Genomic DNA, 22945 nt, shown 5'->3' on the forward strand with positions numbered 1-22945 from the left:
GGCATCAGGGGGTTTAAATCAGAAAGAGAGAGAGCGAGAGAGAGAGAGAGAGAGAGATGCAGTAAAAAGAGGAGGACCTGGCTAAACAGCACATCACGCATACTGTAAAATGCTATTAGCCCACTATACAAGGACTCTAGCATCAATGTATTTACTTACAAGTGTTACATGCGGGCATATGTAAATCCGCAAAATCACAACGGATCTGGGAAAGTTAGCTTAAAGGTAAGTTCGATTAATTTCAACTCAACACGTACTTCCATCCATTCATTCACTCACTCTCCATTCCTCCACTAATCTAMCCTACTGACTCATTCAACATTCTAATTTCTATTGTTCAGTATCTGGTGGACATTTTTTATTTGCGTTTGGCTACACGTTACAGCGGTATCATGCGGCCAATCCTTTGTTTTGCCGTGTGATAATGATACCTGGTCATAGGATGAGACACTGTCGCGGCGTTTTCAAGACAAGTTTATGAATGAAATCAGATGCGTCTGACAACCACCGTTGTGTTCAAATAAGTTTGTGTTATGCAGGGCTCGAAACCCTACATTTCTCTCTCAAAGTTAACCCCACAATAAACTTTGCAAATATAAGCTTAATATGATTTMGATTTATATCTAATTTCAGACTTCCCATAGTTTACCATAGGATTCACTGTTATACAGGGCTATAGTAGCTGCTATAATATCATATGGACATGCATATGGAATGTGCTACAATGCGGAGTGTGTGTTTGTGTAGCATAAACGCGTATGATGGAGGGCTATCAACCTGTCGTACATTCAACCCACAATGGGGAGGTAGCCGCCAAACATTATGCCATGAATGAGTGATTGATGCTTGGATTTKGTGTCGTTAAATCGGTAGTTTGGCCCGTTAAGTCAAATACCTGGATGATTATCCAAGACGCGTGGTTGCAATTATGTCATACATTTTCTATGGGGTTTAGGTCACGTGTCAAACACAAGGCCCGCGGGCCGAATCCAGCCAGTGACACATCTCTATCTGGCCTGCGCAATTATTTGGGTTGTCAATTCATTTTGGCCCCATTCCATGCAGCCCGCAACGCGCTGCACTACAAGTCACAGCAAGCACTGTCAAAGTGCTGCAAGCCAAACGGCATTGCCTCACACCCACCAACACACGAGCCAGCCTGCGCTCTGTATCAAATCATCACTAATGGCACTGGTCAAGTCTTTTACCCGAACTGAAGTTGTAGACGAAATGGCCATGCCAAGTTGCAGTTCCAACTGGTCATTGCTGTAGCCACACAAAATGTKATCTTGGTTGTCAAAAAGTTACAAGATAAAGGATTCACACGCGGGTATAAATTACTACTAATGGGCAAKAGGACAAACAAGCGAGCATAAATGAGTCAACAGTTGAGTATTCTAATTTATGAAATTACAGCCTAATGTGCTCGCATTCGTGAATTCAACTTCAATTGCGCTGCTTTCATGTGTCCCGACAGCACTCAGTGGAGGGAGAGTGTACAGAGACATGACACAGTCCTTGCTAGGCTACTAAAATGTTGCAGTCTGGCTTTGGTTTTTAAAGCTTGACAATGAATAACTAAAAAAACAGAACCTGCAACAAAATACCAGACAAAGGAGAAACATGCAGGCCTATTACAGCAACATTTAAGCAGTAGTCTAGGCTGGCTACTCAACTACAATACATTGAGTGCACCATACAACAATGCTGCATTCAACCYCACCAGTGATACATGCAGTGCAAAAAAATGAAACACTTTTACTTTTAAATGTCACAACAACRTATAGGTYCGTTTTTGTTATTTGGAGTAATTAAATACTTTTTTGATTAGGGTCACAGCATAGTATGCACATCTGCAAGCATAGCAGCAAAGGCTGGAAAAATATGATGCATTTCTTCTTTTGTTTTAATATGTTGAAATGCTACATACAGCATCCTACGTACATAAGAGGATATTATAAGGGCCCAATTTTTTCTAATAAAACAATTGCAAGTTTGGGCCAGTTGTATTCCCTTTTTTTCTGTTGTTGAAAAACAAACATAATAGGCTGTTTGTCCTGTGCCCTGATTGAGTTTGACACCCCTGGTTTAGGTTACCTGAGCAAATCCATGCACARAACACAGGGGAAAGAAATACAGCAGGGAGACTGAGGAATGTAACAGTTGTGAAAAATACTAAAGGTCCAATCTGGGGGGACCATGTAGAATAGGCACTAACTAGTAGAGAGCTATTAGGTGCCAATGGATAGATTTCAGCCACCACAGGTCTGTCCGGCAAGAACAAGTCTCAATGTGTTCAGAACAGGTTTATTCGATATTGGGTTCAACCACACCACACAGTCCTCTGTATTGACAGCTCACCGACGTGAAAGTCTATAAGAAGAGGTTCTATGGAGAAAGAATAGAAAGGAATAACCATGAGTACTGGCTTACATTCAATATACACTGAGTATACCAAACATTAGGAACACCTTCCGAATATTGAGTTGCACCCCCTTTTMCCCTCAGAACAGCCTAATTTTTMTCAGGGCATGGACTCTACAAGGTGTRGAAAGTGTTCCACACGGATGCTCGCCGATGTTGACTCCATTGCTTCCCACAGTTCTGTCCAGTTGGCTGGATGTCCTTTGGGTGATGGACCGCTCTTGATACACACAGGAAGTTGTTGAGGATGAAACACTCAGCAGCATTGTAGATCTTGACACAAACCGGTGTGCCAGGCACCTACTACCTTATCCGTTCAAAGGCACTTACATTTTTTGTTTCGCCCATTCACCCTCTGAATGGCACTAGTTTTAGAACACCTACTCATTCAAGGGTTTTTCTTTATTTTTACTATTTTCTACATTGTAAAATAATAGTGAAGACATCAAAACTATGAAATAACACATATGTAATCATGTAGTAACCAAAAAAGTGTTAAAAAAATCAAAATATATTTCATATTTGAGGTTCTTCAAATAGCCACCCTTTCCCTTGATGACAGCTTTGCACACTCTTGGCATTCTCTCAACCAGCATTGCCTGGAATGCTTTTCCAACAGTCTTGAAGGAGTTCCCACACATGCTGAGCACTTGTTGGCTGCTTTTCTTTCACTCTGCTGTCCGACTCATCCCAAACCCTCTCAATTTGGTTGAGGTCGGGGGATTGTGGAGGCCAGGTCATCTGATGCAGTACTCCATCACTCTCCTTCTTGGTAAAATAGCCCTTACACAGCCTGGGGGTGTGTTGAMAATAAGGATGACGTTTTACGTGTCCCCCAKCGATTGTGTTTTTTGTTCGTTTATTTGCGTTGTCTGTAACTTATTTTGTACATAATGCTGCCGCTACCGTCTCTTATGACCGAAAATAACTTCTGGACATCAGGACTGCGATTACTCACCACGGACTGGCAGAATCCTTTTTTTCCTTTAACGAGCCTGACGAATCCGACGCAAATAATATACTGCTTTCTCGGGAACAGGCCCAGATCCCCGTGATTTGCGTAAAGAGGAAGCGGAGAAAAAGGGACCAGAGGGRGGGCTTCCTTCTGAGAATTCGTAGGCGATCGAATAAACCTCCATTTCCTTCCATTCTGCTAGCAAACGTGCAATCTATGGACAATAAAATACATGACCTATGCAGAAGACTGAGCTACCAAAGGGACATTCAAAACTATAATATTTWATTTTATTTATTTCACCTTTATTTAACCAGGTAGGCAAGTTGAGAACAAGTTCTCATTTACAATTGCGACCTGGCCAAGATAAAACAAAGCAGTTGCTTTAGCTCTGACAGCTGACGCTTTAAGTTAGTGAGGGAGATATAAGTCTATAAGGAAGCCAATTCCAGATTTAACTTTGGATTGAAGATGTTTAATGTGAGTCTGGAAGGAGAGGAGAGCTGTTTGAGCTTTTCTTGCCATAATATGGACTTGGTCTTTTACCAAATAGGGCTATCTTCTGTATACCCCCCTACCTTGTCACAACACAACTGATTCGMTCAAACGCATTAAGAAGGAAAGACATTCCACAAATGAACTTTTAACAAGGCACACCTGTTAGTTGAAATGCATTCCAAGTGACTACCTCATGAAGCTGGTTGAGAGAATGACAAGTGTGTCATCAAGGGAAAGGGTGGCTATTTGAAGAATCTCAAATGTAAAATATATTTTGATATGTTTACACTTTTTTGGTTACTACATGTTTCCATATGTGTTATTTCGTAGTTTTGATGTCTTCACTATTATTATACAATGTGGAAAATAGTCAAAATAAAGAAAAACCCTTGAATCGAGTAGGTTTTCTAAAACTTTTGACCGGTAGTGTACACAACCTATGTCTCAATTGTCTCAAGGCTTAAAAATCCTTCTTTAACCAGTCTCCTCCCCTTCATTTACACTGATTGAAATGGATTTAACAAGTGACCTCAAAAAGGGATCCTAGCTTTCTCCTGGATTCKCCTGGTCAGTTTATGTCATGGAAAGAGCCTAATATTTTGTACACTCAGTGTATACAGGCACAATCTCACTCTGACGGCGGGAGCGGGGTTGAGTGAGGTGCACGGGGAAAGGCGAAATGTGATTGGCCAATACAAGTCGGGTGACTTGCAGGTACGACTAATAAGAAAATAAGGGGTGTCGGGCAAGTACAACTAACTAATAGTTAAGTGGTGCTGAACTGCTAAATCAGAGCTGTCCTTTTTATCAGCCACCCCCACATTTACTGTGTAAATGTGAACTCTAAACAAAATGCTCTATCATAAGGTCACTTGTGTGTGTTCATTCACCTGGACAGGGAGGCAGAGCTGTGAAGGAGCCATACAAGGGAAAGTCCAGTCCTTGAGTGTGTCTGGCCACCCCGTCAGAAACATCATAGAGCATAGGCATCTGGTCAAGCAGGAATTGTTTTTTGGTGCATCTGGCCACCCCGGCAAGTAGGTGCTTGAGGTTACCGAACCTGGCTGTTTGATGAGGCCGATACCAGTGCAGGCTGTGCAGCAGTTGTGGAAGAGGAGCGCCAACCTCTGCCAAGAAACAGGCAACAGAAGGACCTCGGCAGTGAGGGCAGGTGAGGCCTCCAGCGGAGGAACAGGAGTCATCTTGACCCACAGCATGGTGTCAGCTGAGGACACTCGGACTGGAGACCTCAAGGCRGCAGCGACAGAGCTCAACAAGGAGTCTGAGACTGGATACTTGGGTGGCTGGACCCACGGAGCAGCAACGGGCGGTGGCCACCGGACAGGCCAGACCCAGGCTGAGGAACCAGGCGAAGGCCTCGGATCAGGAGACCAGGGCAAAGTAGGGTGACCAGACGAAGACCCCGGGTTTTGACGCTAGGCCGCAGCAGGAGAGCTCAGCTGGTCCCCTGCTGCGACGACATGCGAGGTGGGATATAGACTGAGGATCTAGTAGGGCAGAGGGTGAGGTGTCTTTTACGACGGGACACTGAACACCTCAGACAGGAGGGTCCCCCACTTGGACATCAGGAGGGTACCCCAATGGGACGTTCTCATTCAAAGAATTAACCCAGATACTGTAGGTAATTTTCTTTGCCCATTAATAGTTTTGAAGCACTGGTAAGGTCTTGTTATTGCAGCGTTGACATAGTACACTCTTAGAACAAACAAATAAATCTTGAGTTCTTCAAGGGTTCAGCAGGGAACCTTTTTCATTTGAGAACCTTCCTCAGTTTATTTTCTGAGTCAGCATTAATGTCGTTATGTGTCCCTTGTCCAGACGCTGTTCGTGTTTTGTTTCKCGTCTGTTTATTAATTAAATATTCACTCCTTGTACATTTCCTTCTCGTCTCCCAGCGTCTGTCCTTGCAGAATGCTGACTCCACAATTAGAAGCATCAGGGAGTTTTTTGTTTTTGTTGGTGGCGTTGGGTCCGGGTGCRGCTGCCGAAGCAACCGGGGATGCCTCAGCTGGCTCGTCAGGCTCCCATGCCTCAGCTGGCTCCAGAGGCTCACAAGCCTCGGTTGGCTCGTCAGGCTCCCACGCCATGCCTCAGCCGGCTCCAAGGGCTCCCACGCCTCAGCCGGCTCGTCGGGCTCCCTCCCCTCGGCCGGCTCGTCGGGCTCCCTCCCCTCAGCCGGCTCGTCGGGCTCCCACGCCTCAGCCGGCTCGTCGGGCTCCCTCCCCTCGGCCGGCTCGTCGGGTTCCCACGCCTCAGCGGCCCGTCTGGCTTCCCCAGGTGGGATGCCAGGTGACGCCCCTAGAGGAGGGGTACTGTCTCGTCTGCTCTCGCTCCCCCTCGCTGACGCTCATGGTCACCAGGCTGCTTATCATTACGCACACCTGTCACCATCGTTATGCGCATCAGCGCTTCATCGGACTCACCTGGACTCATTACGTTATTAATTACCTCCCTTATATCTGTCACCTCCTCAGTTTATTTTCTGAGTCGGCATTAATGTCGTAATGTGTCCCTTGTCCAGACGCTGTTCGTGTTTTGTTTCCTGTCTGTTTATTCATTAAATATTCACTCGCTGTACTTGCTTCTCGGCTCCCAGCGTCTGTCCTTACAGATGTAAGAAAAATGTATTGTAGGGGTGAGACCCTGATAAATAATAATAATAATAATAATACAAATTAGGGGGTGCTTATATAGTCCTGTTTCTCTGTATGTACAAGTGGGTAATCTCTACAGGTGTGAAATGGAAATGTGTTTTTTGCATATCTCACTCCCCCTGAGACACCCTCGGAGAGTGGGGTCACAGCCAGGGGACCAGCCATTATTGACGGCGACCCTGGAGCAATTAGGGTTAATTGCCATGCTCAAGGGCGGAACAGATTTTTATATTGTTACTGGCCCAACGCTCCTAACCGCCAGGCTACCTGCCACCCCTGACTCTATAACCGCTAACTTTAGCATGTGTTAGGAAAGGAGTGGGGCAATCATCACAGCTTGATCACTATAGGGAATCATTCATCATTTTACCACCACCAGTCGAACCGGAACCAACTCCACATCAATGACCCCTGTACCAGATGTTAAGAATATATTTTCCAATCTAGCCTACGCCATATTACAATGACTTTTTTTCTGCTATCATTTTGGTTGATGTGTGAAATTTTCCAACATATCCAATCGTTTCAAATCTAAACATTGAGGGGTATGGAGGAACTAGGGGTTGTTCATGTTTGTGGATGGGTCTATTAGTGTCATGGGGTTGTGGCACAGTGGGTGTGTGGTAGGTGGTTAGTGGTGAGTGGTGTGTGGTGGGTGGTGAGTGGTGGGTGGTGAGTGGTGAGTGTGTGGTTGCGGGGATGGTTGAGTTGGTGAGTGTGGGTGGTGAGTGGAGTGGGTGTGTGGTGGTGAGTGGTGTGGTGGTGGGGTGGTGGGTGGTGAGTGGTGAGTGGTGGTGGTGGTGAAGTGAGTGGTGAGTGGTGAGTGGTGGTGGAGTGGTGAGTTTGTGGCTGGTGGGTGGTGGGTGGTGGGTGGTGGGTGGTGGGTGGTGGGTGGTGAGTGGTGGGTGGTGAGTGGTGAGTGGTGAGTGGTGTGTGGCGGGTGGTGGGTGCCACTATAAACGTGTAGTAAGGGAATCGCAGCCGAGGTTTCAAAAGTATTGAAACTCAGTCCCTGTAGAACAATCTGTCCAACCATTGAAAAATTGATGTGCGTGCCTGCGAACGTGTTTGTGTTGCCATGGTTTTGCAGTTGTGTTGCCATGGTTTTCCTCGCCAAAATGCACAGGAATCAAGATATTTGAGGCTGGCGTTATTTCCCAATTGTCATGACATCGAAATCCCTCTCTCTTGACATACTGTTGTGGTCTGTCTACTACCTCCCCCACACCATTCTGGCAATACTGGTCTGGACGGCACTTAATGTCTATTATAGATTGCTCTCTCTCTGTGTGTGTGTGTGTGGTTTGTGTGTGTGTTGGTAGWTATCTCATCCCCAGGATAGGCTATACACTTAATCACGTGTGGCACCTTGGACTGTTGCAGGCATCAGCACGTTTCGCTCAAACACACATTCTCAGGACAGCGTGCTGCATTCTCCAGGGTGTCGTCCACACAAAGCCCAAGACTACACTGGGGGAGGCAGGCAGGGAAGAGAGGCACTAAGCTGGGCCTAAGGGAGATGGCAGAACAAGGCTACTCCCTTTATCTGGGCTGTTACATGCCTGCCACAGACAATGGCACCATTCATTAGGTGTGTGTGAGGAAGCCATGTTGTTCACTGGACGATTCTCTGGAGGAGTTCTCCATCTTGGCTGTTGTTGTTGATGTTGGTGGTGGAGCGATGAGATATGTAGCTTTMGCATTCTTACAATGTGGTGGTTTGTGATTTTAGATAGTTATTACTGTAATATGAAATGCTGGTGTGAATATGGTTACTACAGTAGGTAGGCATCTATGCAGATGGCTAGGCGCTACACAGATAGGATATGAGTTGTATGGAAATGCATGGATGAAACAGACATAGAGAATTTAAATTGGCTTTAGTAAGCCCTAAGATTCTGGAGATTGTCAGGGATTTTGTGCTATCAAATGTGCCAAATGTTTGAATGGTCTTATGGGAGTAACCAGCATAGTGCATATGAATTCAAACTCCTACTTTATTCAAGCCTTCCAGTATAGATACCTTCAAACAGAGATGAGGCTTATTGGAGCCCCACATTGGAGGTGTCATAATACCCATAAAACCTAGCGGTCAAACAGGGAAATGGTTCCAATCATTTTTCCACCATTCATTTTTCCCATAGGGAAAAATAAGGGCTGTGTTTTGTGTAGGCCTACCCTGGCGTGACATTTTGATAACCSTGTAAATCCCTCTTGTAGTTCTTTATGATTAGCAGCTAATTAGCCTTTCAATTTTGGGGGGTAAATACAGGCAAATATATTGATAAAAGTGACCTTGTCCTCGYGAGATTTACACAGTTATCAAAACTTCACGCCAGGGTAAGCCTACACAAGATACAGCCATTATTTTAAGTGTGTCTAAAATCCCCCATGGGAAAAATGAATGGTAGAAAAACGATTGGAACCATTTCCCTATTTGACCTCTAGGTTTTATGGMTATTATGGTTCAAACTGTGGTACTCTATATGGCTAGCAAGTTGTCAATTCTCAGTAATGGTCCAAACATTTGATAATGATAGGAATTGCCATACTGTCAATGCCAGAAAGCTACGAGTCTGGGAAAATTTGACGTCAATCCCTGACATTCTCTTGTGTTGTTGACCTCTCTGAAAAAGGATATGACATAAAAACGCATGGGCAGGTAACCATGGCAACCGAGTGATGACAGGGGCGATTACATGTTTATAACCTGTCCCAAAATGTACAAGTCATCACCCCTCTGCTGTCTTTGTCTATCTCCTTTTACACACACACACACACACACACACCCTCTCTTCCTCTGTCTTAGATTTTCCTCTGGGCCTTGTTACCACGGTAACCAGAGAACGCCCAGAGATCTGTAAAAAACAATACACACAACGGAGAAATACCAGAGCTGCAGAGGGAGGGAACACACACACAGTTGTTTACGGTTGTCTCTGAGGGCGAGCATACATGAACCAAATATTGGGAGTAGATTGATTACCAGACCTTCAAGTCATTCTTCTAAATCTGTCTCTCACTGTGGGTAGAGGACTGACGTCAAACATGAGCGACTAAAAAAAGCTCCTTCTGGAGATGCCACTTTGTGTGAAATTACTTATAATCTTTTCATCTTTAAGCTCTGTTCATATAGTAAAAATATAGCGTTAACTATATGTAGAATCACAAACACTCTCCCTTTAAGACCAGAGAGATTGAATTGATCTATTTGTAAGTTATTTATAAAAAAAAAACATGAAGCACATGTGATGAAACAATATTAGGTCTCTATTCCACATTTTGTTGTGTCACAGCCTGAATGTAAAATTGATTACATTTATATTTTGTGTCACTGGCTTACATACAATACCCCTGTAACGGAACTCTAATTCCTCCTCCTCGGACGAGGAGAGGAGAGAGGGATCTGAATACCAATGTGCAGCGAGGTATGATGCCATAATGATTTATTAACAAGACGAAACTAAACACACGAAGAACACTTGATAATTTTACAAAACAACAAAACGATGAAGACAGACCTGGACACGAACTTACATATAACATGAAGAACGCACGAACAGGTACACGACTACAAACAAACGCTACAGTCCCGTGTGGCACGAACATACATACAGACACAGGAGACAACCACCCACCACAAACAATGTGAAACAACCTCCCTATGTATGTCTCTCAATCAGAGGAAAACGAAAACACCTGCCTCTGATTGAGAGCCATACAAGGTCAATTAAACCTGACACTTAACATAGAACAAACAACACAGACTGCCCACCCAGCTCACGTCCTGACCCACTAAACACAACAATACAAAAGGAAAACAAGGTCAGGAACGTGACAACCCCATAATGTCAAAGTGGAATTGTGTTTTTAGAAATGTTTACAAATTAATAGAAAATGAAAAGCTGAAATGTCTTGAGTCAAAAAGTATTCAACCCCTTTGTTATGGCAAGCTTCAAAAGTTCAGGAGTAAATATTTGCTTAACAAGTCACATAATAAGTTGCATGGACTCACTCTGTGTGCAATAATAGTGTTTAACATGATTTTTGAATGTCTACCTCATCTCTGTATCCKACACATACAATTATCTGTAAGATTCCTCAGTTGAGCAGTGTATTTCAWACGGAGATTCAACCACAAATACCAGGGAGGTTTTCAAATGCCTTGCATAAAGGACACCTATTGGTAGATGAGTAAAAAWGCAGATATTGAATATCCCTTTGAGCATGGTGAAGTTATTAATTACACTTTGGATGGTGTATCAATACACCCAGTCACTACAAAGATACAGGTGTCATTCCTAACTCAGTTGCCGGAGAGGAAGGAAACTGCTCGGGGATTTCACCATGAGGCCAATAGTGACTTAAAATCAATTAGAGTTTATGTCACGCCCTGACCTTAGAGATCATTTTTATGTCTCTATTTTGGTTTGGTCAGGGCGTGAGTTGGGGTGGGTATTCTATGTTCTATGTTGTGTATTTCTTTGTGTTTGGCCGGGTGTGGTTCTCAATCAGAGGCAGCTGTCTATCGTTGTCTCTGATTGAGAACCATACTTAGGTAMCCCTTTTTTCCACCTGTCCTAGTGGGAAGTTGACTTTGTTTAGGGCACATAGCCTTTGAGCTTCCCGGTTTGTTTTTGTAGTGTTTATTGTTTTGTTCGGCGTCATTTTGATTTAATAAAGAAAATGTACGCTCACGACGCTGCACCTTGCTCCTCTCCTTTCAACAGCCGTGACAGTTTAATGTTTGTGATAGGATAACTGAGAATAGATAAACAACATTGTAATTACTTCACAATACTAACCTAAATGACAGAGTGAAAAGAAGGAAGCCTGTACAGAATGAAAATATTCCAAAACATGCATCTTGTTTGCAATAATGCACTAAAGTAAAACAGCAAAAAGAAATTAACTTCATGTCCTGAATACAACGCATTATGTTTGGGGCAAATCCAACACAACACATCACAGAGTACCACTCTACATATTTTTAAGCATGGTGGTGGTTGCATCATGTTATGGGTATGCTTGTCATCTGCAAGGATTAGGGAGTTTTTTTGGATAAAAAGAAATGGAATAGAGTTATGCACAGGCAAAATCCTAGAGGAAAACCTGGTTCAGTCTGCTTTCCAACAGGTACTGGGAGACAAATTCACCTTTCAGCAGGACAATAACCTGAAACACAAGGCCAAATATACACTGGAGTTGCTTACCAAGACGACATTGAATGTTCCTGAGTGGCCTAGTTACATTTTTGACTTAAATCGGCTTGAAAATCTATGGCAAGACTTGAAAATGTCTGTCTAGCAATGATCAACAACCAACTTGATAGAGCTTGAAGAATTTTAAAAGAATAATGTTCAAATATTGTACAATCCAGGTGTGCAAAGCTCTTAGAGACTTACCCAGAAAGATTCACAGCTGTAATAATTGCCAACGGTGATTCTAACATGTAATGACTCAAGTTTGGACACACGTACTCATTTAGGGGTTTTTCTTTATTTTTACTATTTTCTACATTGTAGAATAATAGTGAAGACATCAAACCTATGAAATTACACATATGGAATCATGTAGCAACCAAAAAAGTGTTAAACAAATCAAAATATATTATATACTTGAGATTCTTCAAAGTAGCCACTGTTTGCCTTGATGACAGCTTTGCACACTCTTGACATTCTCTCAACGAGCTTCATGAGGTAGTCACCTGGAATGCATTTCAATTAACAGGTGTGCCTTGTTAAAAGTTCATTTGTGGAATTTCTTTCCTTCTTAATGAATTTGAGTTCAACTAAGCAAAGAGAAACGACAGTCCATCATTACTTTAAGYCATAAAGGTRAGTCAATCTGGAAAATGTCAAGAACTTTGAAAGGTTCTTCAAYTGCGGTCACAAAAACCATCAAGTGCTATGATGAAACTGTCTCTCATGAGGACCGCCACACGAAAGGAAGACCCAGAGTTACCTCTGCTGCAGAGGATAAGTTCATAGAGTTACCAGCCTCAGAAATTGTAGCCCAAATAAAAACTTCACAGAGTTCAAGTAACAGACACATCTCAACATCAACTGTTCAGAGGAGACTGCATGAATCAGGCCTTCATGGTTGAATTGCTGCAAAGAAAACCACACTTAGTGGGACTATAATTTGTTTTTCAACAGGACAATGACCCAACACACCTCCAAGCTGTGTAAGGGCTATTTGACCAAGAAGGAGAGTGATGGAGAGCTGCATCAGATGACCTGGCCTCCACAATCACCCGACCTCAACCCAATTGAGAGGGTTTGGGATGAGTTGGACCACAGTGAAGCAAAATCAGCCAACAAGTGCTCAGCATATGTGGGAACTCCTTCAAGACTTTTGTTAAAGCATTCCAGGTGAAGCTAGTTGAGAGAATGCCAAGCCTGTGCAAAGCTATCATCAAGGCAAAGGATGGCTACTTTGAAGAATTGAAAATATAAAATATATTTTGATTTGTTTAACACTTTTTWGGTTACTTCATGATWCCATATGTGTTATTTCATAGTTTTGATGTCTTCACTATTATTCTACAATGTAGAAAATAGTAAAAATAAAGAAAAACTATGAACTTGAGTGAGTAGGTGTGTCCAAACTTTTGACTGGTACTGTAAGTAATCAAGATATATTAGTGTTTTATTTTTCATTTTAGTTTTTTCAAATGTTAGAGTTTTTCTTACACTTTGACATATTTTGTGTAGATCGTTGACCAAAAAATGTCAATTAAATCCATTTTAATCCCACCTTGTAACACCACAAAATGAGGAGAAAGTCAAAGAGTGTGAATACTTTCTGAAGGCAATGTAAATCATGGAACAAATGACAATTTCCCTGGCTAAGGCCTCTTGGGCTAACAGTGACCTCTTGGGCTATATGGTCTGGCCACCAGACATGCAGGCCAGGGGGAGCCCAGAGCAGCAGTGTGCAGGCTGTCACTACGTATTGCTATCACAGGCATATAGATGGGGGTGGAAGTATGGAAACGTCTCTGGCYGGGGACCCTATCTCTCCACTGGTCCACAGAGCCTTCATTACCAACCCAGCAATCTCTCTGGGTGGACACAGCAGTACAGCAGGCACTGACAGAGACAGAGCAGTGACTTAAACCCTAGGAGTGACACATCACCATTTCAATATGTAGAAATATGAACAAACCTGACATAAACTAAATCAGAGTTGTTTTTTAAGTTCATCATACAGGACATTAATGTTGTGCTATAAGCAACAACATTAACATTGAGCCTTCATCCACAGACGAACGGCGGTGGTCCATCTAGCATCTGTCTGGTCACTGGGAATCATTTGGCTGTAACATACAAGACTCAGATACCCACACAGGGAAATATGTCTCCTACTGTTCGCTGAGCTGAAAGCACTGAATAGGTAGGAGCAACATGGTGTAGTCTTCTAGTACAGTACATTCGAATGATAGTTTGCTTGAAAAATCCAAGTTGCTCAGATGTTTTCAGACATCAGATGTGGTCCGATGTCGAGATGAGTCTATGTCCCACACCTTGTGAAGCTAGAGTGGACTATCCCTTTAACGTCAACGATCATGGGTGTGATGATATTGCTTCTACCTGCCCAGGTTTAATGATCAATACTCACAAGACAAGCAAGGCATAGAGGTGGAGTATGCTACCTATTATGTAACCCTTTAACTCTCCATTCACAGTGATTGACTTATAGTTGTTGATTTATGACACCTAGACCCTCCATTATCCGAATCCCAATCCTGTCAGTGTCTCTGTACTCAAGCACTCTCCTGCAGTAGACATTAATGGCTGGGGGTATTTRCACCACTGCTCTACTTACTGAAGGAACTCCATTCTTGATCTTAGAGGAATTATTGGAATCTTGTGTTTTTTGAAAGTAAACAACTAGCAGGTGGAGATGTTAGCTGATAGCAGATCCAATATTACGTTTTGTCTCCCCTATGGTCTCTGAGTTTAAGGGCATACCATTCGGTTTAAAAAATGCTCCAGGAACCTTCAGAGACCCATGAATCAAGTCCTGGTAGACTGTCTTGTAGATGAGTGTTGTCTTGTCCTATGTACCTTGATATTCCATTTTGATGGTCACCTGGATGGCCTTGTTAAGGCTTTTGATTGCCTGGAATAGTCTGGGTTGACACTCAAACTGCAGTAATATATTTTAAGTGATATTTTGAGTGTTTTAATGTCACTTAGAGTACATAGATAGAACTGATAGTGATCACTTGATTAACCGACAGAAAGCTGGCAAAACGCTCTTTTGACCATGTCCCTATGTTTGAGCAAATCCCCCAACCAAAACCTTGAATTAGTCATTCTTATCAGGATAAGGTAAGATCCAGATGCAGACCGTGTCGAAGTAACAATGTTTATTACAGCAACAAAGGCAAAGGTACAGGACGACAGGAAGGCTCAGGGTCAGGTCAGGCAGAGTGGTCCGGCGGGCGGGTTCAGGGTCAGGACAGGGAAGGCAAGTGTCAAAAACCAGGAGGGCAAGAAAAAGAGAGGCTGGAAAAAAACAAGAGCTGACAGGACAAACGCTGGTAAGCTTGACAAACAAGACAAACTGGCAACAGACAAACAGAGAACACAGGTATAAATACACAGGGGCTAATGGGGAAGATGGGCGACACCTGGAGGGAGGTGGAGACAATAACAAAGACAGGTGAAACAGATCAAGGCGTGACACATTCTGACACTAGATCCGGACTGTTCTTCCTCTTAGTCTCTCACTCAGTCATCTTCCCACTCAGAGTGGCAATCTGTCAGCCCTCCCCAGGCTTGGCCCCCTTCCATTCCACCTTGTTTCTCCACCTACACACCCAAAGACTGATAGCCCACTGCTCAGCCACAGCAAGATGAATGACTTCCTAATACACCCTGACTATAGTGCTGATGGCAGCAAACACGATCTTTCACACACATGCCTGCACACAGACACATACCTTAACACTCCCATGTGTGTACTTATTTGCATGTCTGAACCCGTGCTCATGTGACTGATTGGGTATTGAACCTGGGTTGTCTGTCACCTCAGGATTGTGTTAGTCCACTGAGCTAAAGCCTGGGCAAGTTTATTCAAAATYCAAGCATAGCTTACTGAACCACCTCCTTTACACTCATTGTCATGCACATGAGCTCGCATCTGAAAATGCAATAGGCCTACATAACACTCCAACTACGAAGCTACAGTATTGCATTTTCTAACATCCATTTTTATCCATTACCAACTAATGAACATTAAGATCAATGATACAGTACATATCATTATTTTTCAATTACTATTTGGATCACTATTTTGTGTTGATGTTTTCCATACCTTTCTATTCTTTGGCATTATTGCAATGCAGCCCCCATGTAACATTGGATCGCACAAGCACTTGCCGAGTACGAGATATGTTTTGCAGTCTTGCCAACTCCTATGGTAATTGTCATTCCAAAAACTGTTGGCGTGACAATTCCAAGCAATCTCAATAGGAGGTGGCAAGACAGCACAAACAGATCTGGGATCTGGGATCAAACACACGTTTGACGACAATGTGCTTGGCGTCTTCTGCCCACTGTGCTGTGGATAGATCTGAGAACTCATTGATTGGCATAATCTATGACGGCAAGCCTGGCTTTAAAGGGAAAAACCAGCTTATCACACTGTTTATCTCAGTTCAGGGTCGCTTATATATTGTTCAAGTGCACAACAAAATCTGTGTAAGCGAGGATGCTATTTAGATAAAAACTTGTTTTATGCCATGATTAAGATATTGTGTTGGGTATGGTCTCCAAGACCAGTTTTTATATATACACTACCTACCGTTCAAAAGTTTGGGGTCACTTAGAAATGTTCTTGTTTTTGAAAGCAACAGCAAGTTTTTTGTTCATTAAAATAACATCAAATTGATCAGAAATACAGTMTAGACATTGTTAATGTTGTAAATGACTATTGTAGCTGGAAATGGCTGARTTTGAATGGACTATCTACATAGGGGTACAGAGGCCCATTATCAGCAACCATCACTCCTGTGTTCCAATGGCACGTTGTGTTAGCTAATCCAAGTTTATCATTTGAAAAGGCTAATTGATCATTAGAAAACCCTTTTGCAATTATGTTAGCACAGCTGAAAACTGATTAAAGAAGCAATAAAACTGGCCATCTTTAGACTAGTTGAGTATCTGGCGCATCAGCAATTGTGGGTTCGATTACAGGCTCAAAATGGCCAGAAACAAAGGACTTTCTTCTGAAACTCGTCAGTCTATTCTTGTTCTAAGAAATTAATGCTATTCCATGCAAGAAATTGCCAAGAAACTGAAGATATCGTACAACGCTGTGTACTACTCCCTTTACAGAACAGGCCTGGGTAGGTGAACGGATGATCTCCGCATGTATGGTTCCCCCCGTGAAGCGGGATGGTGCTTTGCTGGTGACACTGTCTGTGATTTATTTAGAATTCAAGGCASACTGAACCAGCATGGCTACCACAGCATTCTGCAGCGATACGCCATCCCATCTGGTTTGGGCTTAGTGGGACTATCATTTGTTTTTCAAAAGGACAATGACCCAAAACACACCTCCAGGCTGTGGAGGGCTATTTGACTAAGGACAGTGGAGTGCTGCATCAGATGACCWGGCCTRCACAATCACCTGACCTCAAACCCATTTGAGATGGTTTGGGATGAGTTAGACTGCAGATTGAAGAAAAAGCATCCAAGTGCACAGTATATGTGGGAACTCCTTCAAGACTGTTGGAAAAGCCTTCCTCACGAAGCTGGTTGAGAGAATGCCGAGAGTGTACATAGCTGTCATCAAGGCAAAGGGTGGCTACTTTGAAGAATCTAAAATATTTTTGGATTTGATAAACACTTTTTTGGTTACTAAATGATTCCATATGTGTTATTTCATAGTTTTGATGTCTTCACTATTATTCTACAATGTAGAAAATAGTAAAAATAAAGAAAAACCTTTGAATGAGTAGGTGTGTCCAAACTTTTGACTGGTACTGTGTATATATAACTAAATCGGGGTCTCAACTTACTGAGTAAGAATAGTAGAATACACRCAGTGCAATTTCAAAATGTGGTTATGCATCAGCAGTTTCTCTCTCAATTAGCATTGTCAGCTAAACATTTTCATGTTGCTACTTTGTCTAGCCAGCTAACCTCCAGGGGGCTCCCATTGATTTTGTTACTAATTCTCACTCAGTTATGCTATTAATATGGCATGTCATTACAAAATGTGTAGAATGGCGTAACATTTGCTTTAAACCTGCAAACATTTCTCTCCACCCCATGACAAAGTGGGTAGAATTTCAGTAAATTTGCTTTCAAACTGCAAAAATATTCTCTCTGTCCTATGGCAAAATCTGTAGACTTGCATGAAATGTGTTATTAAATTGCAATGTTTTCTTTCTGCACCATGGCAAAATTTGTGTAATTGCAGAAAACTTGTTTTAAAACAGCAACATTTTCTCTACGTCCCATGGTCAAATAATAGAATTGCAGGAAATTAACTTTCAAGCTTAAATTGTTCTCTCCACCGTCAAGAGGGGGGCTACTAAAAGGTTTTGCCAAAAGGTGGGGGCCCCACAACCAAATCTCACTTTGGGCCGCCAAAAGGCTAAAGCCTGCCCAGATGTGATTGTTATGTTGTTGTTGTTTTGTAGCCGTGTCCCAACTGGCCAAAGTGGTTGACATCATTTGACATCATTTCAACTACTGGAGTAGCTTCAACAACAAGAAAAATTGCAATCCCTCCTACAAGCATTTCGCTACACCCACAAGTATTTCGCGACACCCACAACAACATCTGCTAAACATGTATATGTCACCAATAAAATTTGATTTGATTTGAATCAACATAGAATGGCATTCATGTTTTTCCTGATACTGCTTCTGATCCCCTCCATTGATGACCTGATCTTCTCTTTCTTCTCTCTTCCTTAGGTCTTAGGAAACAGGTCTTAGGTAACCTTAGGTCTTAGGGAACAAGTCTTAGGAAACCTTAGGTCTTAGGAAACAGGTCTTAGGAAACCTTAGGTCTTAGGTAAACCTTAGGTCTTAGGAAACAGGTCTTAGGAAACCCCTCCAAGAGGCCCAACATGCCGGAGCAGAGCAACGACTACCGTGTGGTGGTGTTTGGGGCCGGCGGCGTGGGCAAGAGCTCCCTGGTCCTCCGCTTCGTCAAGGGCACCTTCCGGGACACCTACATCCCCACTGTGGAGGACACCTACCGCCAGGTGATCAGCTGTGACAAGAGCGTGTGCACCCTCCAGATCACCGACACCACGGGCAGCCACCAGTTRCCCGCCATGCAGCGSCTGTCCATCTCCAAGGGCCACGCCTTCATCRTGGTCTACTCRGTCACCAGCCGCCAGTCRCTGGAGGAGCTCAAGCCCATCTACCAGCAGGTGCTMGCCATCAAGGGCAGCGTGGACGCCATRCCRGTCATGCTGGTYGGRAACAAGAGRGACGAYACCCAGCGTGAGGTGGAGACCAKGGAMGGTGAGGCGCAGGCGYCAYCATGGAAGTGTGCCTTCATGGAAACCTCMGCCAAGATGAACTYCAACGTCAAYGAGCTCTTCCAGGAGCTGCTCACCCTGGAGAAGAAGAGGAACATGAGTCTGAGCATCGATGGCAAGCGCTCCGGCAAGCAGAAGCGTGCCGACAAGCTCAAGGGCAAGTGCAGCATCATGTAGGGAGGGAGAGTTGATGCCTGACCCCTAGAAGGAAAGACTGGGGTTGGGGAGGGTGGTGGTGGTGGTGAAAAAGTGTAGATGTTCTTTAAGAGAGTCACTTCGAGGAATGGAGGGAAGGTAGGGGTGGGACGGGGCCTGTCTGAGAGGGGTTATTTTATCCCGAAAGAGGTGACCCCCCCCCCCCCCCACAAAGAGGCTATTCAAGTTCAAAGAGAGGAGAAGATCAAGCCTTGATGCAATTCTACTTTGATGGGGAAAATGAAAGAATATGGAGCCCTGACAATTGATATCCTCTCAAGTTCAGGGCATTATTACTAACTCAGAGCCCATTTCAATATTATTCACACCACGTTCGCCCTCTTCTRCTATAGCTGTCTCTCTCCTGCTAATATGATACACCCTGCAAACAATAATGAGTTGTTAAGACGTCCCCAGGACATCACAAAATGGTCGCCTAAAGTCGTCAGGATGTTGTGTCATGGTCCCCTGGAGGTTTTGTCTAGTTCCCGGTTTGTTCCGAGGATGTTTTTAGGACGTTCTTGGGACGTTGTGCCATAGTCCCATGGAGACTTTGCACTTTAAATTTAATCTCAGCACTGTGAAACATACACTACTACCCGTTTGGGGTCACATAGAAATGTCCATAGAAAGAAAAGCAKATTTTTTGTCCATTAAAATAACATCAAATTGATCAGAAATACAGTGTAGACATTGTCAAAGTTGTAAATGACTATTGTAGCTGGAAACGGCAAATTTCTTAATGGAATATCTACAGCTTCATTAAGTACCCGCAAAACACCAGTCTCAACGTCAACAGTGAAGGGGCGACTCCGTGATGCTGGCCTTCTAGGCAGAGTTGCAAAGAAAAAGCCATATCTCAGACTGGCCAATAAAAATAAAAGATTAAGATGGACAAATGAACACAGACACTGGACAGAGGAACTCTGCCTAGAAGGCCAGCAACCCGGAGTCGCCTCTTCACTGTTGACGTTGAGACAGTGTTTTGCGGGTACTGTTTAATGAAGCTGCCAGTTGAGGACTTGTGAGGTGTCTGTTTCTCAAACTAGACGCTCTAATGTACTTGTCCTCTTGCTCAGTTGTGCACTAGGACCTCCCACTCCTCTTTCTATTATGGTTAGGGCCAGTTTGTGCTGTTGTTAGGTTTGTTCCTTTCCTCCTTGTCAATCATCATTGGCTCATTGGTGAAATTAGCATTTTGACAATATCTTTAATTAAATCATTCAAAAACCTTTATTAATGCAATTGCAGACAGAAGTTGACAAACAGGAACATAGCACACATGTTTCTGAGTAAGTTCTGCATCAAACAAAAGGTCTCAAGTTGTTTTATTAAACCGAAGTCCCGCCTTAGTGATGTCACTGACTACYTCATTACCTTTTTACTCCTGACACCAAAACCCTGCATCCATAGCTATAAAAACATAGAGTTTCAGTGTTTATCTAAAAGCTAGGCAWTAAATGTCCCCTCCCCAAAGTAGATTTATWGTGGAATGTCTGAGTAGTCTCTTATCTCCCACACTCCCCTGCAGAGTTCTGTCTCAGTCACACATTATAAGAGAGAGAAAGAGCAAACAACTGTGGAACAATTCTAAAACTATATAATGAATATAAATATTGTTAATCTGTAGTCTAGGACCCTATAAATGTAAGGAGGGAGGAGTCTTATAACCCCTCCCCTTCTATTAATATAACATAAGCATAATCAATTATTCTAATACATCAAACATTTGTACAGCCCCAAATCATGACCCCTAGGTGAATCCTGACACTGTTCTGTGAAGGGAGTAGTACACAGCGCTGTACCAGATCTTCAGTTTCTTGGCAATATCTTGCATGGAATAGCCTTAATTTCTCAGAACAAGAATAGACTGACAAGTTTCAGAAGAAAGTCCTTTGTTTCTGGCCATTTTGAGCCTGTAATCGAACCCACAAWTGCTGATGCTCCAGATACTCAACTAGTCTAAAGATGGCCAGTTTTATTGCTTCTTTAATCAGAACTACAGTTTTCAGCTGTGCTAACATAATTGCAAAAGGGTTTTCTAATGATCAATTAGCCTTTTCAAATGATAAACTTGGATTAGCTAACACAATGTGCCATTGGAACACAGGAGTGATGGTTGCTGATAATGGGCCTCTGTACCCCTATGTAGATATTTCATAAAAAATCACCCATTTCCAGTTACAATAGTAATTTACAACATTAACAATGTCTACACTGTATTTCTGATCAATTTGATATTTTTTTTATGGACAAAACATTTCAAAGTGACCCCAAACTTTTGAACGGTACTGTAAACTCATGAAAACGGTTATATTTATCATAGTGATTCAGGAGTAACATTAAAAGAGAAAATATGCCCCACCAAAATTAGACAACTATACTGAAAATCCAAACTCAAATTGCTGAAATAGGTCATTGAAATAAATGAGACAATAGTCAGATTAACTCAGTGACTGGGAATTTACAGGGAACCAGACAAAGMTCCCTTGAGACCATTGCGCAATGTTCTTAGAAAGTTCTCAGAACGTCACAKGGATAACGTCAAGCTGAAACCCTTAAGGGACCTAAAGGAACGTCACTGAATGTCCTCAGGATGTCCCCTGTTTGCTGGGCAGCCCCTTGACTCCAATGATTGGATAGGTAATAGGGTGGATTTGCAGGAGAATGAGAGAGGTATCAAGTTTAATGTTAGAGTAATGGAAACACGACTTTCATCAATTCAAATGGACGTCCGTAAGCACAAGTTGGGCTTTCGCCTTCAGTATCTCCGTGTCTACCTGTAACCTGGTGAATGGATGGGATTTGAGAACTACGTATTGCAATCAATAAAGTTGTTCATTGAAAGTTATTAATACTTTATACAGTATATTACAGGTACAGATTAGGCCTATCAAAGGTTGCTAATTATTGCTAATTAACAGTAGCATGCGACTGTGAGTGTAGATAATAAAAATATGGAAAAGATAGCTGCAAGTGGTCTCTGCATTTTGCTGTACATTTGAAATGCCTTTCCTACCAGTTGACTTGACATTTTGCATAATTTCATAATCAAAGTGAGCTTTAGCCGAACAAAGCACAACCAGAACAAAAGCAACAAGCAGACAAAGCACGTTTGAAATGTAAATGTTTTTGAATACATTTATTTAATATCTATTAGCACAAATGTCTGGACCCTCATACCATCAATTTAGGTGTCTGTATCAACGTTGATTTTACCTTCGATAAAACTCTTTGATGGATTTTTAATTACATTTTTACAATCCACTGTTATTTATATATTGTATGCACTGTAAATAATATATTTTTACGCTCCAAATGCTCGTAATGCCCCCCATTGAATATTTTTTCCAATCCCAAAATCACATACCGCTGCTTTAGCAATATGACATGACAGCACTTTGAGGATTTGGAGCAGAGTGACATTTGATCTTTTGGTAAACCCTTTGATGGCCTCTGGTTGCGTCACACATTCTCCTATCTTAATACGTGAACACTTTCACTTGAATCATGTGAAGGAACTGCTAAATAAAGACAACTAAATGTACATATAATTAATTGGTCATTGGTTAATTCACATATTTCTGAAGTATGAGTCGCTGTCTCTAGTGGCAAAATGTATTTCGAGTGAGCATGAACCTGCGGGATTAGGCTGCATGATAATTGTATTCAGATGTATTA

At 42.6% G+C, this 22945-nt stretch overlaps 1 protein-coding gene across 1 annotated transcript; it reads left to right on the forward strand.

Annotated features, from left to right (window-relative positions):
• LOC111952801 (GTP-binding protein Di-Ras1) lies at positions 1–22818 on the forward strand. The gene is made up of 2 exons (XM_023971712.2): positions 1–225; positions 18495–22818. Exon 2 carries the CDS (start codon positions 18650–18652, stop codon positions 19244–19246), a length of 597 nt encoding a protein of 198 aa, XP_023827480.1. The 5' UTR covers positions 1–225; positions 18495–18649; the 3' UTR covers positions 19247–22818.
• The last annotated feature ends 127 nt before the right edge of the window (positions 22819–22945 follow it).

Source organism: Salvelinus sp. IW2-2015, linkage group LG26, assembly GCF_002910315.2.
Source record: "Salvelinus sp. IW2-2015 linkage group LG26, ASM291031v2, whole genome shotgun sequence".
Lineage (NCBI taxonomy): Eukaryota > Metazoa > Chordata > Actinopteri > Salmoniformes > Salmonidae > Salvelinus > Salvelinus sp. IW2-2015.